This window comes from Hirundo rustica, chromosome 3 (assembly GCF_015227805.2).
Source record: "Hirundo rustica isolate bHirRus1 chromosome 3, bHirRus1.pri.v3, whole genome shotgun sequence".
In the NCBI taxonomy this organism is placed as follows: domain Eukaryota; kingdom Metazoa; phylum Chordata; class Aves; order Passeriformes; family Hirundinidae; genus Hirundo; species Hirundo rustica.
The window spans coordinates 15,913,401-15,935,185 of NC_053452.1; the positions used below are offsets into that span (position 1 = coordinate 15,913,401).

The following is a 21,785-nucleotide window of genomic DNA, read 5'->3' on the forward strand; positions in this document are numbered from 1 at the left end:
GCGTTCAAGCAATAAGCTGTAAAGACGTCACCAAGGAGGAAAGTTGATCTATTGAACCTTTGTCACTGACAATTTTGCAGTTTACATTAGATCTCAGTCTGAGCTGGTGGGTAGTTTACTTAAATTATTAACCCATACACAGCCATGTGGGATCTGGAAATCACAAGAGATGCAAAATCCCCCCTGCTGCACACAGGACTGAATTTAGGGTATCACATGTGCACACACACAAATCAAGTAAACTGTAAAGGCTCCCTCTCAACAGCAGGAGAACTGCCTCCTGCACAGGCAAGGACATGCTGCCTTATTTTCCCTCCTGGGACAGTCTCAAGAATGATTCCCACCTGTCCACTCTCTGATATCAGCAGTACCAGTAGCATTCAAGAATGCACCAAGGCCTCTTCAGCGCACACGGTCCAGCTTTATTCCCAAGTGATGAAGCAGAGTAGCAGAGTAGTTACCTTTTCATGACAATGTTTCCCCATTAAAATCTCTCTTTTCTTTCACTATGCATTGCCTGATGCTAAGTGATCATGCTAAATGCCTGGTCCAGATTTGTGACTGCACTGCTAATTTAAGTGCAGAGTCTGATATATACAAGAGAACAGTGCTACTGCAACCCCCTTTACATTCTCCTTTTCAGGTGAGTCCTTTGCTTTGACAGCAACTGAGTTCCAAAGCACTCCTCTTGTTGCCAAAACACTGCACCACAAGAAAAATTTGCTTCACAAAAATGAAAGCAATTCTTTTTACTAGTGACTGGTCTATCATTAGTTCATAATTGTGATAATTAGAAATAACATTTCTGACCCACCCATCTTCAGTGTAGTGGCATGATTTCAATCAGTACCAAAGCTCTGGATGTAAGTGCAGCTGTGCTCAGGAGCAGTTCCCACAGGTGGGGAATGAAACAGGATTGAGAACAGAGACTTAAAACTCTGTGGTTTAGCAATCAATACAAATTCCACATGATGCACCTCTTCACACACACCAGCTCCTGAGCTTAGCCCATGATCAAATAGGACTATACAAACCAATGGTACTGGTCTAAAAAAAATAGCTACTGCACCTAAAACTTCTCTATCACCTATCTCAAAACTGATTTTTGAGACTCATTACTTTTGACATCACATGAAGGAGTCCTGCACATGATTTAGGACATGATAGCACAATATCTTAAGGGGGCAACAACTGATTTACTTGCATTATGTTTCAACAGGACATGAGCTTGCCAGTACACTCTCCCCACCACAGAACATGGTCAGGAAACTACAGGCAAGGGAGATGAGTTAGAATTAACAACTGATAGTACCTGCCCTACAGAGCTGCAGAGGTAACAGCCAAGCAGCAAGAGGGTCTCTGTGGGCATTTTTCTTTTTGTACCTGCTGTAAGAAGAGTGAAATCCACCATTTACAAAATTGCTGTTAAAAAAAAAAAATAAATAAAAACCACTAACATCAAATGTAATTTATACTTAAAATTTGCCTACACATGAAAGTAAGCCAATACATAAAACTGTAATAAGAAGTTTAGATTCCTGCCAGAGCTTCTCATACAAGTTACACTTGTTATTCTATCTATCTCATTATTTTGACTTTACTTTCTTTTTGGTGTAAAGTTTTAGGCAGCCATTTACTGAAGTATGTTTGAAGGCCTTAACTGGTATTACACACTACATCCTGTCACATCTGCAGCAATATATTTGCTAAACTGTAAGTAGCAGCAATCACAAACAGTAATTCCATAGACTACTCAGATCAAAAGCACAGACTACTGCTTAGGTGACAGGCTAGAGCTTACATTTTAATAAGATTTTTTAGTATAAAAATTCCTGATCTCAGGTGTATTTAGTTGTAAATATCTTGTTCAAAGTTATAATTCTTTTCTAATATTATCTTCAAAATTAGCTAAAAACTAAGTGCTCTTTAGCCACTTTATTTAATGGTCACCAGGAAAAACAGGTCAAATTCTGAAGCACCATTCACAGCCTTTGTGGTGCTTAGTGAATGGTGCATATCCAGTCCTATTCCATGGATTCCTGTACCACACTACCTCTGCTTCCAGTCTTTTCCGACATTGGAAATGGTCCGACAGTTCATAATGTGCACATTTACAGAGCACAAACACCTCAGAGCCTGTGAGAGTGTGCTGAAACCTAAAAGCATCTATCATGTGGTAAAGGCTGCATTTCTTGTGCATTTATTGGTCTGAAGTGTAACATCAGTGCAGTTACAAGTCACCCAAATGGGGGAAAAGAAATCATACACTGGAATATTTTAACTGCCTCTGAATAGACATTTCTTCACATTCTAGTAGCAGCATCTATAAAATACAAAAGAAATGTCACACCTGGTTCAAATTCTCTAGTTCAGTGTCCTATCTTTGATACTGGAGAGTAGCAGATGCATCAAAAAAAGCATGCAATAAATTCAATAATTGTTAAAAAACTAGTTCCTGCCTTATGGCATTAGCACAAGGGTTTGCACCATTATGAAGAGGGCTTGGAAAAACCTTTGCCTTCACTTCCATACATTCATTCTCTCCCACTTCCACACTTTTTTTCTTTCCCTTCTCCAAGCCTCTGCACCCTCTCAGGGATTAGAGATAACCAAAATGCCTCACAGTGTCTCATGCCAGCAGACATCAGAGGCGTGCCTTAGTGTAGCACTGCCCTTCCAGCAGGATGATCCTGTTCTGAGAAAGCTTTACCGTGGAGCTGCCCATCTTGCCCTACAAAGAACAGGAGCCAGCCAGGGAAAAGCTGCAACTCTGAAAAACGAGGGCCCAGAGCTTCTTTTGGACCTTTATTTCTACAAGAACTAATAAAAACATTGATGCTGAGGGCTGGGAGGAATGCAGTTTTTGTGGAAGGGTGAGCTACTGCCATATGCATGGTTTGTACCCATTCCTCTAAACAGAGTTTATATTGAGGGAACACAAAAACAACTCTGTGCTAGAAATGTATATGAGATGACACTTTTATTATTATGCACAATTTGTATCATTCACAGTTTACTGGTCTGTAGTCCTACAACGAAGTGGAAATGTTCAGTAGCAAACTTAAATGACTTTGCATTGACAGTGAAAATAAATCACATTTTAATGTTACATCACACTACTCACTGCATCTCAGTAGACATAGCTAGTACAGAATAAACAATAATAACTCTCATATATTGAGAGCTCCAGGATCTTTCCCAGACATTTCCCTTATTGCATCTAGAGTGCATGTCTTTAAACTGAAGTCCAAAAAACATAAAGCAACTAAAAAAAAAAAATCAAGAGAAGTGTGCAGCTGAAACAGCCACAGGTTTCAGACTTGCACAAATATTGTGGCTTTTTTTTAAACTCAAAAGTCTTTGAAAATAATAACACAGTGCATTTTTACATTTCAAGTCACACCTCAGCTTTTAAGAACTGGGGAAAAAACAAAAGAACTAAAATTTATTTAATTATAATCAGTAAGTATTTCTCTACTTTCTTGAATTACAAAAAGATATAACATTTCAAACTTTAAAGCTATTCATTCCAATGATGGTGCTGCATTGGAAAAAATGAACTTATCAGAAAAGACAGCTGAGTAGCTAACAGTACAGTGGTTTAGTTTGCAAATTAAACAGATTAACAACACAGATTTTACACCTTTTTTATCACAGCTTCGTTTTTTGCTGATTTGTTTTGCTTTCATGGCACAACAATAGAAAGTCCAGTTGTTTCACAGAAGGCTTAAAAGGAAATAATGCTACAGTCTTCAAAGACATACTGGAGTGAGGTTTCACCACTCTGCATCTCCAGTGGCTTTTGCAAAAACATGGTCTTTACCATCAATGGACATCACTCCATCTTTCAAGTAGAACTTCCATTTGTTCTTAGTTCGATGTATCTGATGAAAAATAATAAACAAAATTAGTGCAACCATAAATATACATTAGACCATTCATCAAAAGAAAAAAGATATTTCAGTACAACCTGTTTTACACATCTGGTTTTTATTTTAAAATCTTTACAGCCCAAAATATTCAATGGAAGCATTATACATCAATTGTTCATAAAGAACTCCCTGCCCTCCCAAGAGAGAAACTTCCTGAATCTTATGCCATCATGTTCCATTCTCCTATCCCACAACTTTCCCCAAAAAAAGCATTACCTATGACAGCTCAACACCAACAGGACAAAACAACAGTAATGGGGCAATCCCAAAACACAGCACACCTTGCAGACCACTGTAGCTTAACTAAAATGTAAAGTTTTCCTTTCTGCATGACAAAGCAATGTTGCGTGCAGAGAGGTGTTAGGAACGGGGTAAAAGCATCAAAACTTGGCTTAAAAGCAAACACTGCTATTATATTGAAAAAAAAAAAAAAAAGAAAGAAAGAATTTGCATATTCTCTTTCTTTTTAAAGGCCTGCAAGGAGATCCACATTGCAGAAAATTTTGTTTAATGCTAAAAGAAGGAATTTAAAATACCTCTAGAAAATTCCTTGAATTGTCAGCATCAGTCTATTTTCAATTCCAGAAAGAAAAGAAACAGGACAGCAATTTTACCAACATTGTCTTAAAGGTAACAAGGTAATTTAAGACATAACTGTTTTTATCTACTTTCCATTGGGCCTACATGTTTTATTAAATCTGTTATTGCAAAGGGGAAAGTTACCAACATCTTTCCCCAGCTTCTGTAACTCTCAATTTCTAATAACATCTGATATTAAATTTCCTGTAAGACATGCCCAATGCTGACCTTCCCAGTAGTTTCTTTTCGATTGTCAAGCAATTTTTCAGCTTATTTCAGATGAAACTTGTTCTAGATAACAGTATGCACTACCTATAGCAACTCTAACATCTGAGTTCTGAAGCTGCAAAATTTGGTGTACCTTTCAATACAATACAGACACACATGGCTTCAGTTCAGAGGCATTTTCTGAACATATCCCCATAACCTTCCAAAATAACTGGTCTCAGGAACAGTCAATCTGTCACAGTTTCATAAAGACAATTTTCTTAGCACCTCTCTGTTTCCTAAACCACACCCATTAAGACAGGCCTAATTAGACACACAAAAAGTCATCACTAGTCACTTTTGAAAGCATATTTAAAAGGTCAATGCACACTCAAACTACAGGCACATTTTTGCATATTTACTTTAAAATATGCACCTTTTTTATCTTTTAAATTACTGACATGTAAGCATCCAAAACCATACAATAGCTAAAAGGACTTAATTTGATCTTCAAGAGTTCAAAATAAGGTTGAATTTTAAACATTGAAAGGAAGGAGGATAAAAAGGCACTTAACTACTTTGTTTTTCAAACACAACAAAATGCAGGCAGGAAAATCTCTCAGTAAGCACTATAAAGACAAAAAATGTAAAAGAATGTAATACACCTTTCTTTGTGTTATCCATTTTAAAAGTCTTAATTCACAGCTGAATATGCCTCTTACTTAAAAGTTAAGGAAATAAACAAGCTTTTGCACCTGTAAAAATCATAATTTTGTCAGACTGTTGTTCCCTTTTCCCTTTAATAGGCCATTAGGATTTTGTTCCCTTTTCCTTTAATAGGCCATTAGGATTATCCTCTTTTCAGAAAACAGCAGGAAAGTCTTCAGACTATTGTCAACTAAAACACATCATTTAAACACTATTACAGCATTAGAGTTTCTTCAAAACACACTGACAGGAGAGCAGACATGGATTTGCTGAAGATCTTGCTTAAGATGATTAAAGAACAAAGATAAAAGTGTATTACTGTACCTTTTCGTACTGACAAACTATCACGTTTTCGGTGTCAAACAAGTCCGCAAGGTCCTGTTCACTGACATCATCACCAGAGTTTAAAGGGTCCTAGAGATGAAAATTCTGTTTTATACATTCTTTCAGAACAGCATTGAATATACTTGGAATTAAACATACCCAAAACAAAAAAGTTACCATTACAAAAGTCAAGACCTGGAGGCTGTGAAGACCACATTGCACCAACCTTATTCACAAGTACCTTCTACATGTTTGCATTCTCAAAACCCAAAACACCCTAAACAAAAACACAGATCAAAAAAGCAAAACTGCTAACTGAAAAAGCAGATCACAGTAACTGAAATGATGATCAAGTTGTATTTATGTAAAGTCCAAAATTGCACATCTTTAAGAAAAAGGAAAACCTAGGCAACACAGGGCATTAAACAGAGAACAATGTCCTTGCATCACATTGTTCTCTGTCTAATCCCCTGTGGTCCTTCAGAAGGAAAGGAAACCTGGATTTGTATCCTGATCTCATTTAAATAAATCTTATTTAAATCTAATTCTTTAAATAATATCTTACTTAAGTAAAAAGCAGAACTCCATTCCACTGAGGCCAGGGTTTTACAATAAAACTTTTATTCTGATAGCTAAGTATCTTAATTCATCCAATAAAGAAATGACTTTCCAACAGTTCTTTCATTTGTCCACACTCCTCATAATGAGTTTTTGAGTAATTTCTCTGCAGTACCTCCTATCTCCAGAGGTTTGTAACTTCACTGTGCATGCCCTGCATTAAACTAATCAGGAACTGCTCTAGGTCCAACAGTTCAACAGCCAGGAGAGATCTAATATTGTTATGTGCTTCTAAAGGCTTAAAAGTAAATTTACCTCCTCAACTATATCTATCTGGAGGTCTTCATTGTCCCCATCACTGCAGCTGGACTCCATGTTTGAAGAACTGTCACATTCTTCATCATAGTCCTCCTCATCATCCAGAACTCTTAGATCCTCTGAATCAATAAAGCCAAGGAATTCATTCTCTTCTTTATCTTTTGTATGTGGTATTTGCTCCTTGGAAGAAACATCCCCAGTGCCATCGAGCTGGCTTATGCCTTCAATGTCACTGCAGAGGTCCTTCTCCAGTGGTAAATCAGATCCCGTCTGCTCCATGGGTTCCATGGGACAGGAATGAAAGAGACCAGGGACAGCTTGTGAATCAACATCACAATGGAAGCCATCTTCAGCACAAAGCCTGAGAATTTTGTTCAATAAATCAACAAGCCTGGGGCACTAATATGAGAGTTTCAGGTCCCACTGCTTGTAAACCTGAGTACATTTGCAAAAACTGTGTTGCATCTAACTTAAATGGATCTCAGGTGAAATATTTCTCAGCAATGCAGAAAAATTTTCTTACACTTCTCTGAACACCCTTGTATTCAAACAACTCTAAAACAATGGCCGTCAAGTGGACACTTAGAATTTCTATCAAAAAAAAAAAAAAATCCCTCCCATAAAAACAAAAAAGGAAGCTACTCCTCCACCCCCAAAAATAACGTTTTTCACTTTTGAAATAAAAGTCAAGATGAACTGATCCCTCTCCCTCAACTCATTTAAAATGCTTTATTTAAATAAGATATAAAAAGGTGGGAGAGGCAGTAAATATTTCAGTACATCAAGTTACTGTTCATAAAAGTGATAGAATTCCTAAACAGAGCATTCACAGGAGCGTAAAAAGGGCTTTAAGGTTTCAGCCATTTTCAGTTTCTCATTAAAGCTTTATTGTAGCACTTAATTCCCATCCACATACACTTTCTAGCTCAAGACAGTAACACTTTGTTTTGACCTCCCATTCTCACTACAGATAGTCTTCACTATGCTGCCATCAGAGTTCAGATGAGCAACATAACATGCTTTCTATTTACAGACATTTGGCATTACTGTCATTAAATCTGCATTTAATAAATTTGCCTCAATCAAATGTGAGCACTACAACTCAAATTCAGCAAGCCAGCCTGAACTTCAAACATCTGCAAATAATTTCTGGAACCAAAATTAGATGAGGTCAGGAAAGCAGCTTGTTAATTAAAATCATTCAAGTTTCCCACACAGCTCTAGCTGGGTTCTACTTTGTCCAGGACTTTTTCCCCAAGGATACACATTTTCTTCAAGGAGATTTTCACTTATCAAATTTGACTTTTCATCCTGAATGCATTCTCAATACAACTTTAATGCTCTTCACACATTACAAGTTAAAATCAATCCCAGCTGATCTTGCAAAAGCACTTTGCCCACAACTCACCCGTATCCATATGCGGATCAGTGTCAGAATCCAGGAGTCTTTCATGTCTGCTTAGTCACAAAAAACCCCTTACAATTCTCAAAAGTAATCAATAAGTCTAATACATTCTATCTATCCATTACATTTTTCAGTATTTTTAATTTGATATTCTCATCAATCACAGTATTTTAGCAGTACTTTTGACAAATTCTTACTGTAAAAACAAGCAGTCAGATACTGCTATTCTAAACAAGCTTAAGAATGAACCATAAAATCAAAATAACTTTTGTTCTTCTCATTTAGAGGTGCTTAGAAATGTGTTCAAAAAACAATCTCTAACAGATGTACTTTCATTAGCTGAGAAACAAAAGGCCTTACCTTGTTAGAGGAAGCAACGCTGCCCTGACCCTTTAGAAATGCATTTTCATCCAAACTTTCCCCTGCAATAATCAGGTCAATGATATCATCAGACACCTGCGGCTGCAGCAGCTCTGGATGCTCCATGTCCAGCTGCCCCTCCACATCCAGCAGGACACTGCTTGAGCTGCTTGCCAAGGATTCCTCAATAAAAAGTCCTTCAGAGCATTCTGGAGTAAACACAGCTGTGTGAAGGTTGTCATGCTGGAATTTTTCTGTGGATTCACTGCACTGATTCAACGCTGCATTAATTTCAAATTCGTGCTGACTCACAGAAGGCTTCTGGACCAAGGTAGCAGAGTTCTCCAGGTGTTGTTTTTCCACACAGCTTGGTTTAAACAGCACAGCCTGTTGGACAGCAGTCTCCTGGGGCTGCAGTGCTTCACCAGCTGCATGGGCAGCAGATGCATTCACCTGCGTGACACTGGCAAGGCTGGCCTGCAGGACTGAAGCTTGCCCAAGGGGATGAAACATCTGCTGCACAGGGTAATGGAGAATGCTTCCATCTCCTGAGGCCTGTGTGACCACAACAGGCACATTCACCTTGTAAAGTTGTCCTACAGAAAGAAGGGTTAGAAACTGCTTCAGCAGATGAAACTACAGGTTCATCCAGGCCACTGCCCTGTCACCACTAAAAACAAGAGCAAACATTCGGGAAAACTATGAGAAAAGGGACATTTGCAAAGCAAAACTTTCCTCAAGCACAATTCCAGCCCTTGAAAATCAAGCACTCAGAAGCTTTCTGAATCATGGCTCACATCCAATCCATCATGTTTAACACCTTTTTGGGTTTGGCCTACACAGTACCCTGTCACAGTAAGTTCAATAATTTAACTACATACTAAATTTTAAATAAATAAATAAAACCTATGTTTTCAATTTTTCCATGTCATTTCAGAAACTAAAGAATACAAGATGAAACAGTAAACTAGTCATAGCTACACAGAGAGTTCATACCTTTAAGGGCCTTTAGGTATTCTCTCTAAAAAACTGCCTATTTTAGTTTTTAAAAAAACCAAACAACTACTAATTTACATATAAGCTCTCAAGAAAACCACTCCAAATACAGAATGCTTGAAGTTGTTATTATTATCAGTATTAGAATTGAGATGTCAGAGCCAAGTTCCAAATTTCATTTGATTTTTCTTCTCCCCATACACATGCTCAAAAAGACACAGTCACTGGTACCACTCTATACATCTCATGACATCAGGAATTATACCTGGAACAGATAACTAGAGACATCAGTTTTCATCAAAGAACAGCTGTTTGAGAGAAGAGTCAATGACTGAACTAGGCCTTCCACTGATCACACCTAAGCAGTACAAGCAGTTTTGGTACAAGCAGTACAGGCAGTTTTACCACCAAAAGAATGGAATCTGAAAGGTAAATGGATAGTTGGGTTTTATTTGAATAAGAAATCAGTTTGTCTCTGAAGCATCACAGTGCCTTTAGCCTTCTGAAAACAGAGAAGATTGTCCCAGAGAGACAAGGAGGAGATTCTTTTGTTAGCCCACACAGAGGTAAACACTTGTGACAAGTTACAAAACTGACATACCAACCAATGAATGCAGTTACTTCCCGCACGCAGCCACTACAAACAGAAAGTGCACAGAGGAGGGTATTGGCTCTACCCACTTTACCTTCACATCTGTTTCATCTACTGTCCCTGGGACTGTCTTTCAACATCCCCAGGGCACTGAAAGCTTTGACATCTCCTCGTTACCCTTACCTGGTGCTGGCTGCAGCATCACTCCACCTGGCATCTGTAAAGGATAAGCAACACAAGAAGGGACGGCAAGAGTAACACCCACTCGTGGGGGCCCCTGCAACACAAGAGCTGGGTTTAGGCAGGAAAGGGCACTGAGTGCCACACCTGGAACATCCATGGGAAACACAAGTGAGTGCCTCTCTGTGGTCATCTTCACTGGAACTGCATCATGCTTTTGAGATGTCAGCAGATGAAGCTTACTCTGCACACACAGAGTAATGGCTTGCCCCAAGTGTCTCCTGCTTTCCAGCTATCACACTCCGTTTTTGTTAAGGTAACATTTTCCGTAACTCCTCAATGTATGCACCGTCCAGAAAGTCATTTTTCTACTCAAAGTCACTTTTACCCAAGTTTATGCATTACTCCACACAGCACAGGTTTCTTGCCTAGGCCTATGAAGTCACTTCATATTCTCTTTTCCTCCTGGGGAGCAAAGAGTTGGATATACAGCTCCCTTTCAACCTAGCTCATCTGAGGAAATCCAACTTTTAAATCAGGAAACTCACATATTGTACAAACATCTTCCCAATATTATATTTCAACTTGACAAGCTACTTAGCTTGAGGCTCAGGAGACACTTGGTAAGTTCATCAAGCTCTGGCAATTAGTGCCTACTCCCCAAAGAATTTTTGCTATGCCCAGCATTCCGAACTTGCCAACTATAAAAACGCTCATTTTCCTTCTGGCCGATTTCTACACCTCACAGATAATGCTGCTCCCAGCTTCACGAGTGGCAGTATTTCCCAGCCATGCATTATTTTAACAACCAGTAATATATATATATATGTTTGTTGTTTTTTGGGGGTTTTTTTAAATATATGTAGCTGTGCATTTCCACTACACTTTCATCCTATGGGCTAAATACATGCAGCTGTGTCTTTCCAACACTTCTTGCAGAACCAGCTGGTACATCCCATCCTTTTTCACTGCTCCAACAGAAGCAGCAGTGTTACAACTCTCCTGCCTGAAGCCTATTAATAACTGGCAAACAATTTTAAAAATTTAGGAGTCCAACGTAATCAAAATTGAAGTAAAACATCACTACAGCTACATACCAGCTTTGCTGCTGTGAAATGCTGAAAACCTCTGCCAGCTTGGATGACAAAAGAAGCTGTATTAAAAAAAAAAAAAAAAAAAAAAAAAAAAAACACATTAATTTCTTGGATTCAGTTATCTTTCAATAATTTACAGCGAACACATGGGAAACACAAAAAACTAAAGCAATCCAACTTCAGTTCATCCTCATCAGTGAGCACAAGTATTGCCTTGTCAACTTGAGGAAAACATGCAAGCATTTTTTTCACAGCAGAGCAAATCCAATGATGCTAAAAGTAGGAACAGTAGGATAAGATTTTCAAAAGCACCCAATACTGACTTCCATGGGAGAAAAAAAGAGCAAAGGGAAAACTTTCCCAGGCTTTTAGAAGCTAGCAATTTAGGTAGCCCTAACTACTTTGAAAATCTCTAGCCATGGGTAAATTCAAATCCCCTTTTTAGAGACAAATAGATTTACTCAGGCTGCTTGGCCTTTAAAAACTTAGGAGTAAGAAGGTAATGCTCATTAAACATAAAACCTCCAATAGGATTCAAACACAAAAGTATATTCCCTTTAGTCATATGGAATAAATAAAACACCTGCCTCCAACAACAGTTCACCCAACTACTCATATGGGGTTTGTTCTTTATGGGCAAAGGTCCTAACAGCCTCTCACTTTGGGATAAGTCTCAGATGAGTACTATACCACAACAATACCACAGTAGTCAGCTGGAATATATTGAGAAGAATAGGTCCTGATGTTAGAGACTGTGTGAAAGTCAAGTACTCCTCTGCAACAGGAACCCTGCTTTTAGAAAAACTAACTGAAAGAAAAACTAAAAAGCTTCCTCTCTTCTGTTTGAGCAAGGGATTACATTTTAACAAATTGAGAACCAGATAGCAGAACTGCATGGCACAAACGAGCCATAAAAACCTCGGCACACATCAAAGGGGAAACAGGAGCTTAACCCTGTAGGTAAATTTGCAACTGAAGGGCTAGACTATTGGACTGCAGACAAGAAGGCTAAAACTCTCTGCATGTTTTCCTACTGGAAATGAGCAGCTGATCAAGAGCATGTAGACAGAATTCTGTTAAAGTTTAATTCATCATTTACAGGTCAAATTCTGCTTTCAAATAATTACTGTTCGACATCAAGCTAGATATATATGTAAGATACATACAAAAACCAAGATTATTGCAAGTCTTCCAAAAATATCCCCAAATCACTGAGATATTCTTAAATCACATGCATTGTGTCCAACAACATCTGACCTGCTGAAGTCTGCAAAATGCTGTGGGAACTGCGTGGCAGCTGCAGACTGAACCGTGGAGAACAGTGGCTATGTCTGAAGAAGCCTTCTGTTGCTTTAGACTGTGTCACTTTCGTTTCCCAAAGCTGCAGGAAGATTAAGGTCAAAAAATAGCAGCTTTAAAAACAATCTGCATCAAAAAAGATAATCAGGTATTCCCAGCTTTTCCAAGAGTAAATTTACTGATTCTATCCAACAAACAGCATAAATAACTAACCAATTTCAACTCCCAGCGTCACTCCCAGGATACTTGTAACTCTAAGTTAGGGCAAAAGTTTGCATGTTTTGGAGGGCAAAGAAATTGAGAGCTCCATCATCTCAAAAGAAAAACATCGCTGCTATTAATGCAAGGGAACCTAACAAACCTGCTTCAAGTCTTTCAGAACCTGGTCCTCTATACCTTCCTCTGCAAAGAGTTCCCGCACACCTTCAATCACATCTTCGATAATGGACTTGTATAGTTCAGGCTACATTAGGGAAAAAAAAAAAAAAAAATCAAGCTAAGATGAGCATTAAGTCACTTGAAAAGATAGCACAAAGTCTAATCTCACTTCATAAACTGCTGTTACAAACTGAATAGCACAAACTGATCAGTTTAATAAACTGAATGTTAAATGCAAATGTCTGCAAGACCACTCATTCTTTTAAATCTAACATTCCTAAAAAAAATACTGGATTTGAGCCTCAAATTATTGCTTCGGCTACCAATAATTTGGTAAGAATTAAGAAAATTCTAGAAATATTCAAAAACCATTGCTGTGCTGTACTTTCAAACAAGCATGTCTAACCTCATTTTATCATACTAGAATCATTGTTCCTAACCTAAGGGCCAACCAATAATACAAGCTATTAAAAATGAACTGTGCCAGTTACATCAGAAGGAGAATGTAAGGAATCCACACAAAATAATAGAGATTTATTTATTTTTTCTTTGTGGAAACAGTCTGATGCTGCATAGTAATCTAGCTGTGAAAATTTGAACAGTAATTTTATCAGTGGAAATCATTCATCTTACAACAGGACTGCAACAGAACATTTTATTCCTTCTTCTGCCCATGTCAGTGATTAAATCCTAATACTCCAGTCAGACGTGGACAGCAGATGCACACGAGCTTCAATATTCCTACATGCCAATGCAAATGTAAGATAATGAGCTTTTTGCAATTTAAAGCCTATTAATCTTGACTATCATTACCACCAGAATAGCCTACACAAGGTACAAAAAAATCCAGCTGAGATATTTTAGGAAACCTTACAAGATTCTGGATTAATGTTTTTAAACATCATGTTGCACTTTCTGGGAAAAGTAACCAACACAACTACTTTAAAACAACCATACTCATGTATAATTTTTTATCAGGGGATATCAACCTTCAAAGATTCCCCTAGCACTTTTTCAGGACACTAGGAAGATAAGAAGGAAAAAAAAAAATTTCCTCCTGTACCATTATGCTAAAGCTGCTGATCAGCAGCATATGTCAAATGCTCTGCCTTCACTGCTAACCCAGTAGAGAATCAGAATGTAAATCTTTCAACGGGCCTATTCCTCTCCCCAGGATTGCCAAGCTACAGTGAGTACAAATATTTATTGTGCAACATAAAAACTGCACACAGCAACTGTAAAATTCAAACACCACATGCTTGCAAATTAGAGAAAAAACGGTTACAGTACAGACGCTATTGCACTCTAGCTTAATCCCTTTACACACAGGCACTCCTTCGCCAGAACCAGGCCATCCATAGCGGGAGCCGTCAAAACTTCGGTTTTATTCGTGTGCAGTAGGGTGGCAGGAGGGACTTAGCCACTTCCCATTCCGGCAAAGCCTCCAAGGCTCCCCTGGGATCCCCGTCCTTTGAGGGAGCACCTGGAGCCCCATGCAGGGAGAGGCAGCAGCGCAGAAAACCCGCCATGGCATAAAGGCCGCCGCCTCCCTCCCCGGCCCCGCCGAGCTGCCACAGCGTCCCCCGCACCCTGCGGCTACCCAGCGCCAGCCCTGCCGCAACACTTCTGCCCGCACACGGCTATTTTCGACCAAAAAAAATCTGGGGAATTAATTAAATAAATAAATAAATAGATAGATAGATAGATAGATAGATAAATAAATAATTTTTTTAAAAAAAAAGCTTTCGACGTCGTCCTTGAGCTTCCCGCGCCAGCGAACGGGCGGCGACTTCTGGCCGGGAGGGGAGGTGACTTCCACATCCTCATCCCTGTGCCCCGTGTCCCGCAAGGAGGAGCGGCCCCGGCCCCGGCCCCGCTAACCCAGCCCGGCCCCTCACCACGGGGCTGCCGTGGGCCATGACAGCGGCCGCCCCCGCCGCAGCCCCCGCCCGCCTTTAAGGCGCCGTTGCCAGGGCCCGCCCGCGCCTCGCCCCGCCCGGGCCCTGCCCGCCGGCCCTGAGGGCCCCGGTCCCCACACACACCCCAAACCCTGCCGGCTGCGGGGGACGGGATGCTAAAGCCAGAGCCTAAAACTCAGAGTGACCCGCCGCTGTCCGGTCTGGGCTTCAAGCTCCACCCTGAAGCATCGCCTTGTGAGCGCAGGATTTATCTGGAGCTGTTCCCGAGGTGGGGGAATGCACCTAGAAAAGCTGGCTACAAAAGCGTATCATTTTTGGTCTAATAAACCCTGAAGTCGTGATTACCTCCTAAATGGGGATAGCTGAAGCTAAGTGTTGCAGTTAAGCAGCAGCAATCTGGTACAACCACTCAATTATTGGTTACATTTGCAGCAATCTGTTCATATGTTAATGCAGAGATCTACTAATTTAGCAGTTACTAATCTGGAAAAATATTCATTAATCTCGTATGTGTAGGAGAATATATGCTTAAATCTTTATGCACCTTCGGTTGGTGTTGCCTTGAGGGTTCTGAGAACCTAGAAACATAATCTCTTTTTCCTTTCTTTTTTGTTTTTTAGGTAGCTGTCATTACAGTGCTGTTTGGCTTGCGAAAAGGAGACTCACCCATTAAGCTTTAATTTTTAAGGTTTACACACCCTGAAAAATGAAAATATTTTAATGAAAATACTGTCAGACCCGTAGTTAAATAGCCAGACTAACACCTACGAAATATAAGAAGCAACATCCTTAATAAGCTGTGTTTTCACAAGTGAGACAAATGCAATTTGCTATTGAAGTAATTTTTCTCTGCAAGAAAATATGTTTAATGACACTGCTTAAGTCTTGAATTAAACAGCAGTTGCATATTCAGCTGTTCTGTATGCTCTCCATCATTGTGAGGAAAAGGCAAGCCATGGTGCATTGCTTACAGAATAATTTAAATAATAAACCATATTTTTGCTTAAAGCACAGTGCTCATTTGAAACTGCCTGGGCTAGTGCATACCAAAAGTGTCCTTATTCTTCTCCTGACTGTTTTTTTCCTGTCGTGTTAGCAGAGATAGCAGGAAGGAGCCGCAGCCTTGAGGATCTCGCTGGGGCCTGAAGGTCGCAGATGAGGATCCTGCAGCTGGCTGCCGCTTCCTCATCAGGCAGCCAGACCTGACACAGAGCCATCTCCCTGCCAGCACACTGTACAGGGCTTCTAGAAAGGTGCACGGGCAGAAAGAAGATTCATAACTGAGCTCCCTGCTTTCTATCTCCCACTGTTTATCTGGGGGTTACTAAGTGCCTTAGAATCAGAACAGTTTGTATGCCTAGCTTCAAAAATGAGAGCTGGGGAGCTTTATACCAAAGGACTGGTCAGCTGTCTCAGATAGCAGCCAGGTGACTTTGCCTACGTCCACAAGAAAATTTGCAGACCCAAGTAAATTATCCTTACCTGCACTTGAGGTGGACAGCATGTCTCTGTATTTGCATTCCCACGAGGCACTGTGGGCATCCCCCATCTGTTCTAAATTATATTTTCTGTGTTGTGAGTAACAAAGAGCTGGTCACCAGGTCATGTCAGCTCCCTTCATGCTGGGACAGCAGATAAACCTGCTTATAGCACACAAATATCACTGGAGATAAAGTAGAAATGGAAATGGGAATACGACTTTCCAAGCTGCACAGGGAGGTTGCAGAGGGCACTTCCTACTAACCAAGACACTTCTATTTTCATCTGCGGCCTAGCAACACACCTTATAGAATTTCTTTTACAAATCCCTAGGGAAGGTGTCTTTTCATCCAAGTACTCTCAGTTGAACAGCATGAGAAAGCCTGGTACGCACAGAAAAAAATAATTTCTGAACAAGGGGAAAAATATAAAAATATCTGTGACTAGCATTACTCATACTGACTGGCTAGCTTTGATATGGTGAGCTTAACCTACTATCCATGTCCTGCAGTGTAAGGTACAACACTGTTGTCATTTTCATGCTTATGGAAGTTTTTAACATTTAGTCCTGCTTTTAAGAGAAGAAATTGAGGCACAGACCCACTAAATATCTTGCCCGAGCTCACAAATGGCAGCCAGGAATAGCACCGAGGTTTCATCAGCCTTGGTTCAGCTTCCAGTCCAGCTCTCCCCATTGCAGTCTCTTTAGGAGCTCACAAGAGTTTTAGAGAAGTGGCTATGGAAAAGATTAGCATGCTGTTCAAACCCTCCTGATTTTTCATGGGTTTTGTCTGCATTTGGGATAGTGCTGCTTAAGGGCACCTCAAACATTTGTTTACTAGACGGGTTTTAATTTGTAATTATTTATATCCTTTTGGTACATGATGTCTAGAGAAGATTTATTTTTGAATGATAAGCTTTTATTAATCATTAAAAAATAAATTCCATTTTCAAATGTCTTCCCTCTAAGAAACAGGAACCCGCAGCACACTCAGATGCTTGGTCGTGAATGCCCTCTCCTGTTTAAATCCAGCATTGCTGCTGGAGAGGAACACAGCCACACAACTGCAGGGCTGCAAAATTCTTTCTCAAGGCATATTATACAAACAGCATCTTGCCTTTTGTTTCCAAGTAAAAGCAATCATTCTTGGGAGGAACTGGTTGCAGAATCCAGGCAGTCTTCATGGAGATAACATGACTTGAGCAGAGTTGTAATTTCATTTTAAAGATATCCTCTAATGTCTTCCCTTTGTTTTCAGCTGTTGACTCATAGATATATGGCACTCCAGTCCCATAATCAATTTTATTAACAGCGTGATTTTGTTACAAGCTCCATCATTTCCCTCAGAGTTCTGAGACAGATAATACTGAGACCTGTGATTTGTTCTTTTTTCATTTATCATGTGTGACTCCTATTTCTTCAAGAGCCTCTCCTTTTTTTACCTGATTTAAGCTACTTTTTCAGAACTATAGATAGAGCTCTCCCCTAATTCAATTTAATGACAAATTTCAGGACATTGGGTGGTTTATGAGGGGCTCTGACCTGTACAAACTGCTATATAAAAATGGCAGTCTGATGGATTGAATATACTGAATAGTACTGTATATCTCAGCTCCTAAATTGTGTCGTTTCAGTAAGCCTAATTAAGGATGACACAAGCTTTGCCTCTCCTGAATACACCCTGATACATATGCCTTATGTGGACAGAGAGCCTCAAAGGGAAACAGCAGCCACCTGGGGTGGGGAGGGGCCATTTCACTGTGCTTATTCTTGTGCCTTTCTGTCACACTCCTGCTGGTATCAGGCTCAGTGCTCAGCCCCTGTTTCCTCACTTCCTTTACTGTCTGCCTTTTTTTTTCTCCCTGGGTGTGATGTATAGATGTGTCTGTATAGATGTTTCTACCACCCTTTTTTCCCAGAGAGACCCCAACCTCCTGACCTGTGCCCTAAGGATAGCCACAGTCCAGCTCCCTCTTCTTTTGTCCATTATCTTTGCCTTCATGGCTCTTTAGGTCCTTTCCCTGCCACCTGGTTTTACCCTTCTTCAGCAGTGGCTGAAATGTCACCCCTTCCTCACCTGTCTTTAATTGCCACTCATCTGCTCCTGGCTCCAGTGGGGAGGGATTAGCTACTGGGGGGTGCAGAACCATAGAGAGGCAGGGTGCAGTGGGAGAATAAATGCCAGAAACATCATTTCTCTTTATTTGAATTAGCTGCTGGAAGTTCACTGTTGAGCAAGTGATTGCAGAAATCCAGCAATTTTAGTGTGAAGTAAGAGCAGGGCAGCATGTTTTGGTCAAGGCCAGTTTGCTCTGCCTAACTTTGCATTTGGTAATTTTAAGAGGAATAAACCTGGGTAACTGCATCAGGCATTTGCACCAGCAGTGGAATTTGCAGCGCCAAGTAACCGCTAAAATCACCCAGCAAGTGACTTTGAGAGACAGACTGAAGCACAGCTAAGCGGTCTTACTGCCTCATTAATACCAATTTAACTCTGCTGAAGAATAACTCAGATGTATGGAGAATTACCTTCATTGCCATATTGACTGAGGGAAGCATTTATATGAGGACCCCAGTATCTGCTAAAGGTCATATTCCTGAGCTTCCTTTTCTGAGAAAACAAGGAGGGGCTCCTGTTTTCCTAATACCCAACTGTACACACGTTTTCATTCTTCTTTGTTCTCTTCTTTTCTTTTTACCCCACCTCCACTTTTGTGTAGACCTACCCTGAGCAGATTTTCTGCACTCTCATTTTTGACATTATAATCACATAATTAGCATCAAAGATATTCAGTAATGGATTTACATGGAGGGGGCTAAAACAGCCTTTTCCCTTTTCTGTTCAGGCAGCGGTTGGCTCCCTCCACTTTGGAGGGAGTCTCATCTAAATCCTGGTGTCATTACACTTAGTAACATCTGCTCCATCCTACAGATGACAGATGATGGTCCTTTCCTAGATGTCAGTCCAAGAAGGTTACAGTGGTAGCTCACCTCTGGATATCAGCAGGCTAACGCCTAAATTCTTGCTTTAAATCCTCCCTGTTTCACCGCTGGGTTTTGTTTGATATTTTCATTGCATTCCTTACAGCACTGATCTTGTCATTTCCATGGCATGAGCAAGATTGTCCTGAGGACAGGTCACCGTTGCCGAGAGCGGTACAGATGTGAAACAGGGATGCTCCAGGCCCAGCAAGTTCTGCTTGGTGCACAATGGCGGGATGTACTGTGTGAAAGCAGGGCCCTCTGCCTGGCCTGGCACTGCCCTGCTCGGGTGGGGAACCTTCACTGTGCCCCCCATCAGTCTCACAGCCACCTACTGTGCCTGCAGTGGCTCTGCCCATGCTCCCCCTGCTCCTTTTCCAGCTGCTTCAGCTCCTCCTCCCCACCCCAGGAGATCATTCACTTCCTTTCCCCACCCAGCCACCCGCAGCTGTTCCCAACTTTGTTCTCAGTACCTTCTCTTGAAGGCACTTCTCTGCATGGGTTCCCCCGCACTTTTCTGTTTCGGTCGCGCTCCTCAGTGAGCTTTTCCACTTGACTTGGAGAGGCATCAGCTCTCCTTAGAGACAACTCCGTGCAAACACGCTCTGCTTGCTGCCCTCTCCTGCCAGCAGCCGGCTCACCCTCTGCTTCCTCTCTCTTAGCCCCACTGCTGGTCACTTCTCACACATTACTCCCAGCACATCTCTACTTCTGACTTGTTCCCCTTATTTATTGCCCTTATTTTTCTCCTTATTTATTGCTGAGGATGGAAGTGAAAGCTATTCTCAATTAAACCAAAAAGGCCATCACAATGCAAAGTAATACTAGACTGTACCCACCCACAACTAGAAATACCTAATCACACTGGGATTTCAGATGACAAAGCAGAATTTTGAGCTGATGCTTTTATTTTTATTAGTGAGGCTTTCAGCAGGGCATGTGAGCACCACTTACAACATGTTATGCTTGTTATTGTAAAAAATTACAAGTTGTTTTTGCTGAGGAAAGAACAGTGCTATAAAATAGCAAATACAAGGCATTGTGAATACTAGGAAGCTGTCCCAAAATAAATGTTTTCACTTTTTTACTTATATTCTAGCAATTTGCTATCTCATTTTTTCATGTCCCTGAATCATATTGTTCACTGATACTTATAAACATTGCACAATGTTTAAGCTCTGTAAGGGAACTACACTTTCGCTAGATACCTGCTTTCCATTTGCAGGTGCTCACTGAAGGATAGCACACCACTGAAGTGAAAATGGATGTTAACTGTATTTCCCAATGTTTCCCAGAATAGCTGATTGCTTTGCTACAGACACCACAGCATAGGACAAGGGGCACAGTTATTTTATTCTTTAAGCCCATTCTTTGGATGCTGCCTCATAAACCTCTTGCCTCATTCCCATATTTCCCCACAGAGGTCTCACTGTTTCCCTGGTAACAGAACAGGCTTTGAAATTTGTGAAGGTCTTAAACAGTTGTCACTACATTATATTCAAATATCCCAGAGAGACCACAGGGAGCACTCAACAGGAAAAACCACGGCATTCTTTGTGTTAGTACTGCTATGAAATAAGGCAGAAAAGGGTCTGCCATAAATCATTGTGAGAACTCCCCAGAATGCTGCATCCAGCTCTGGAGCCCCCAATACAAGATGGACACAGACCTGCTGGAGCGAGTTCAGAGTGTGGCCACGGAGATGCTCAGAGGCCTGGAGCACCTCTCCTGTGAGGACAGACTGAGAGAGCTGGGGCTGTTCAGCCTGGAGAAGAGAAAGGTTCCAGGGAGACCTTACAGCACCTTCCAGTATCTAAAGGGGGCTACAAAAAGCTGTTACAAGAGAAATTAGTGATAGGACAAGGGAGAGTGGTTTTAAATTGAAAGAGGGCAGGTTTGGATTAAATGTTAGGAAGAAATTATTTATTGTGAGAGTGATGAGGCACTGGCACATGTTGCTCAGAGAAGTTGTGGATGCCCCTGGAAGTGCTTATGGTTGGCTGGGACTATGCACAACCTGGTCTAGGGAAAATTGTCACTATGCACGGCAGGGGGATTGGAACTGGTTAATCTTCAAGGTCTCTTCCTTCAAGGTCCCAAACCACTCTATGATAAATGTAATATAGTGCGTCACTGAGCTTTCTGCAACCAGCTTTATCTGAGTGATAATCCCCACTCACACGCTAGAACTGTTCTTTCTAATGAGCTGCAATACCCGATGATCAAGATCAACCAGTTAATTATAGTAAATTCAAAACTAGCTTGATAAATTTCTAGTGAGGGGACAAGAAACTGCTAGTTTGAAATACAGCTTTATTTTTTTAATCAATATGCAATCTACAAAATGTTATTACAAGATTATCAGCATGATTTCTTTGCACTTATACTGACAAAAGACCCAAATAAAATTATAGTTTCCATTAGGAGTAACAGCACTGCTTCAGAGTTATCAAAATTATTGCTAAGAACTACTA

General features: G+C 40.5%; 1 protein-coding gene across 4 annotated transcripts; it reads right to left on the reverse strand.

Annotated features, from left to right (window-relative positions):
• Positions 1 to 3,732: 3,732 nt before the first annotated feature.
• Positions 3,733 to 14,867, reverse strand: GTF2A1L (general transcription factor IIA subunit 1 like). 4 transcript variants are annotated; one of them, XM_040057994.2, is made up of 10 exons: positions 14,829 to 14,850; positions 13,564 to 13,671; positions 12,914 to 13,015; positions 12,511 to 12,634; positions 11,257 to 11,312; positions 10,163 to 10,256; positions 8,392 to 8,987; positions 6,624 to 6,896; positions 5,751 to 5,840; positions 3,733 to 3,884 (listed from the first exon to the last, which is right to left on the reverse strand). In XM_040057994.2, the coding sequence occupies exons 2-10, from the start codon at positions 13,603 to 13,605 to the stop codon at positions 3,777 to 3,779; spliced, it is 1,485 nt and encodes a 494-aa protein (XP_039913928.1). In that variant the 5' UTR covers positions 13,606 to 13,671; positions 14,829 to 14,850; the 3' UTR covers positions 3,733 to 3,776. The 4 variants fall into 4 exon arrangements, with proteins under 4 accessions (XP_039913928.1, XP_039913929.1, XP_039913930.1 ...); XM_040057995.1 differs by lacking the exon at positions 13,564 to 13,671 and having other exon boundaries at positions 14,829 to 14,867; XM_040057996.2 differs by lacking the exon at positions 6,624 to 6,896.
• Positions 14,868 to 21,785: the final 6,918 nt, after the last annotated feature.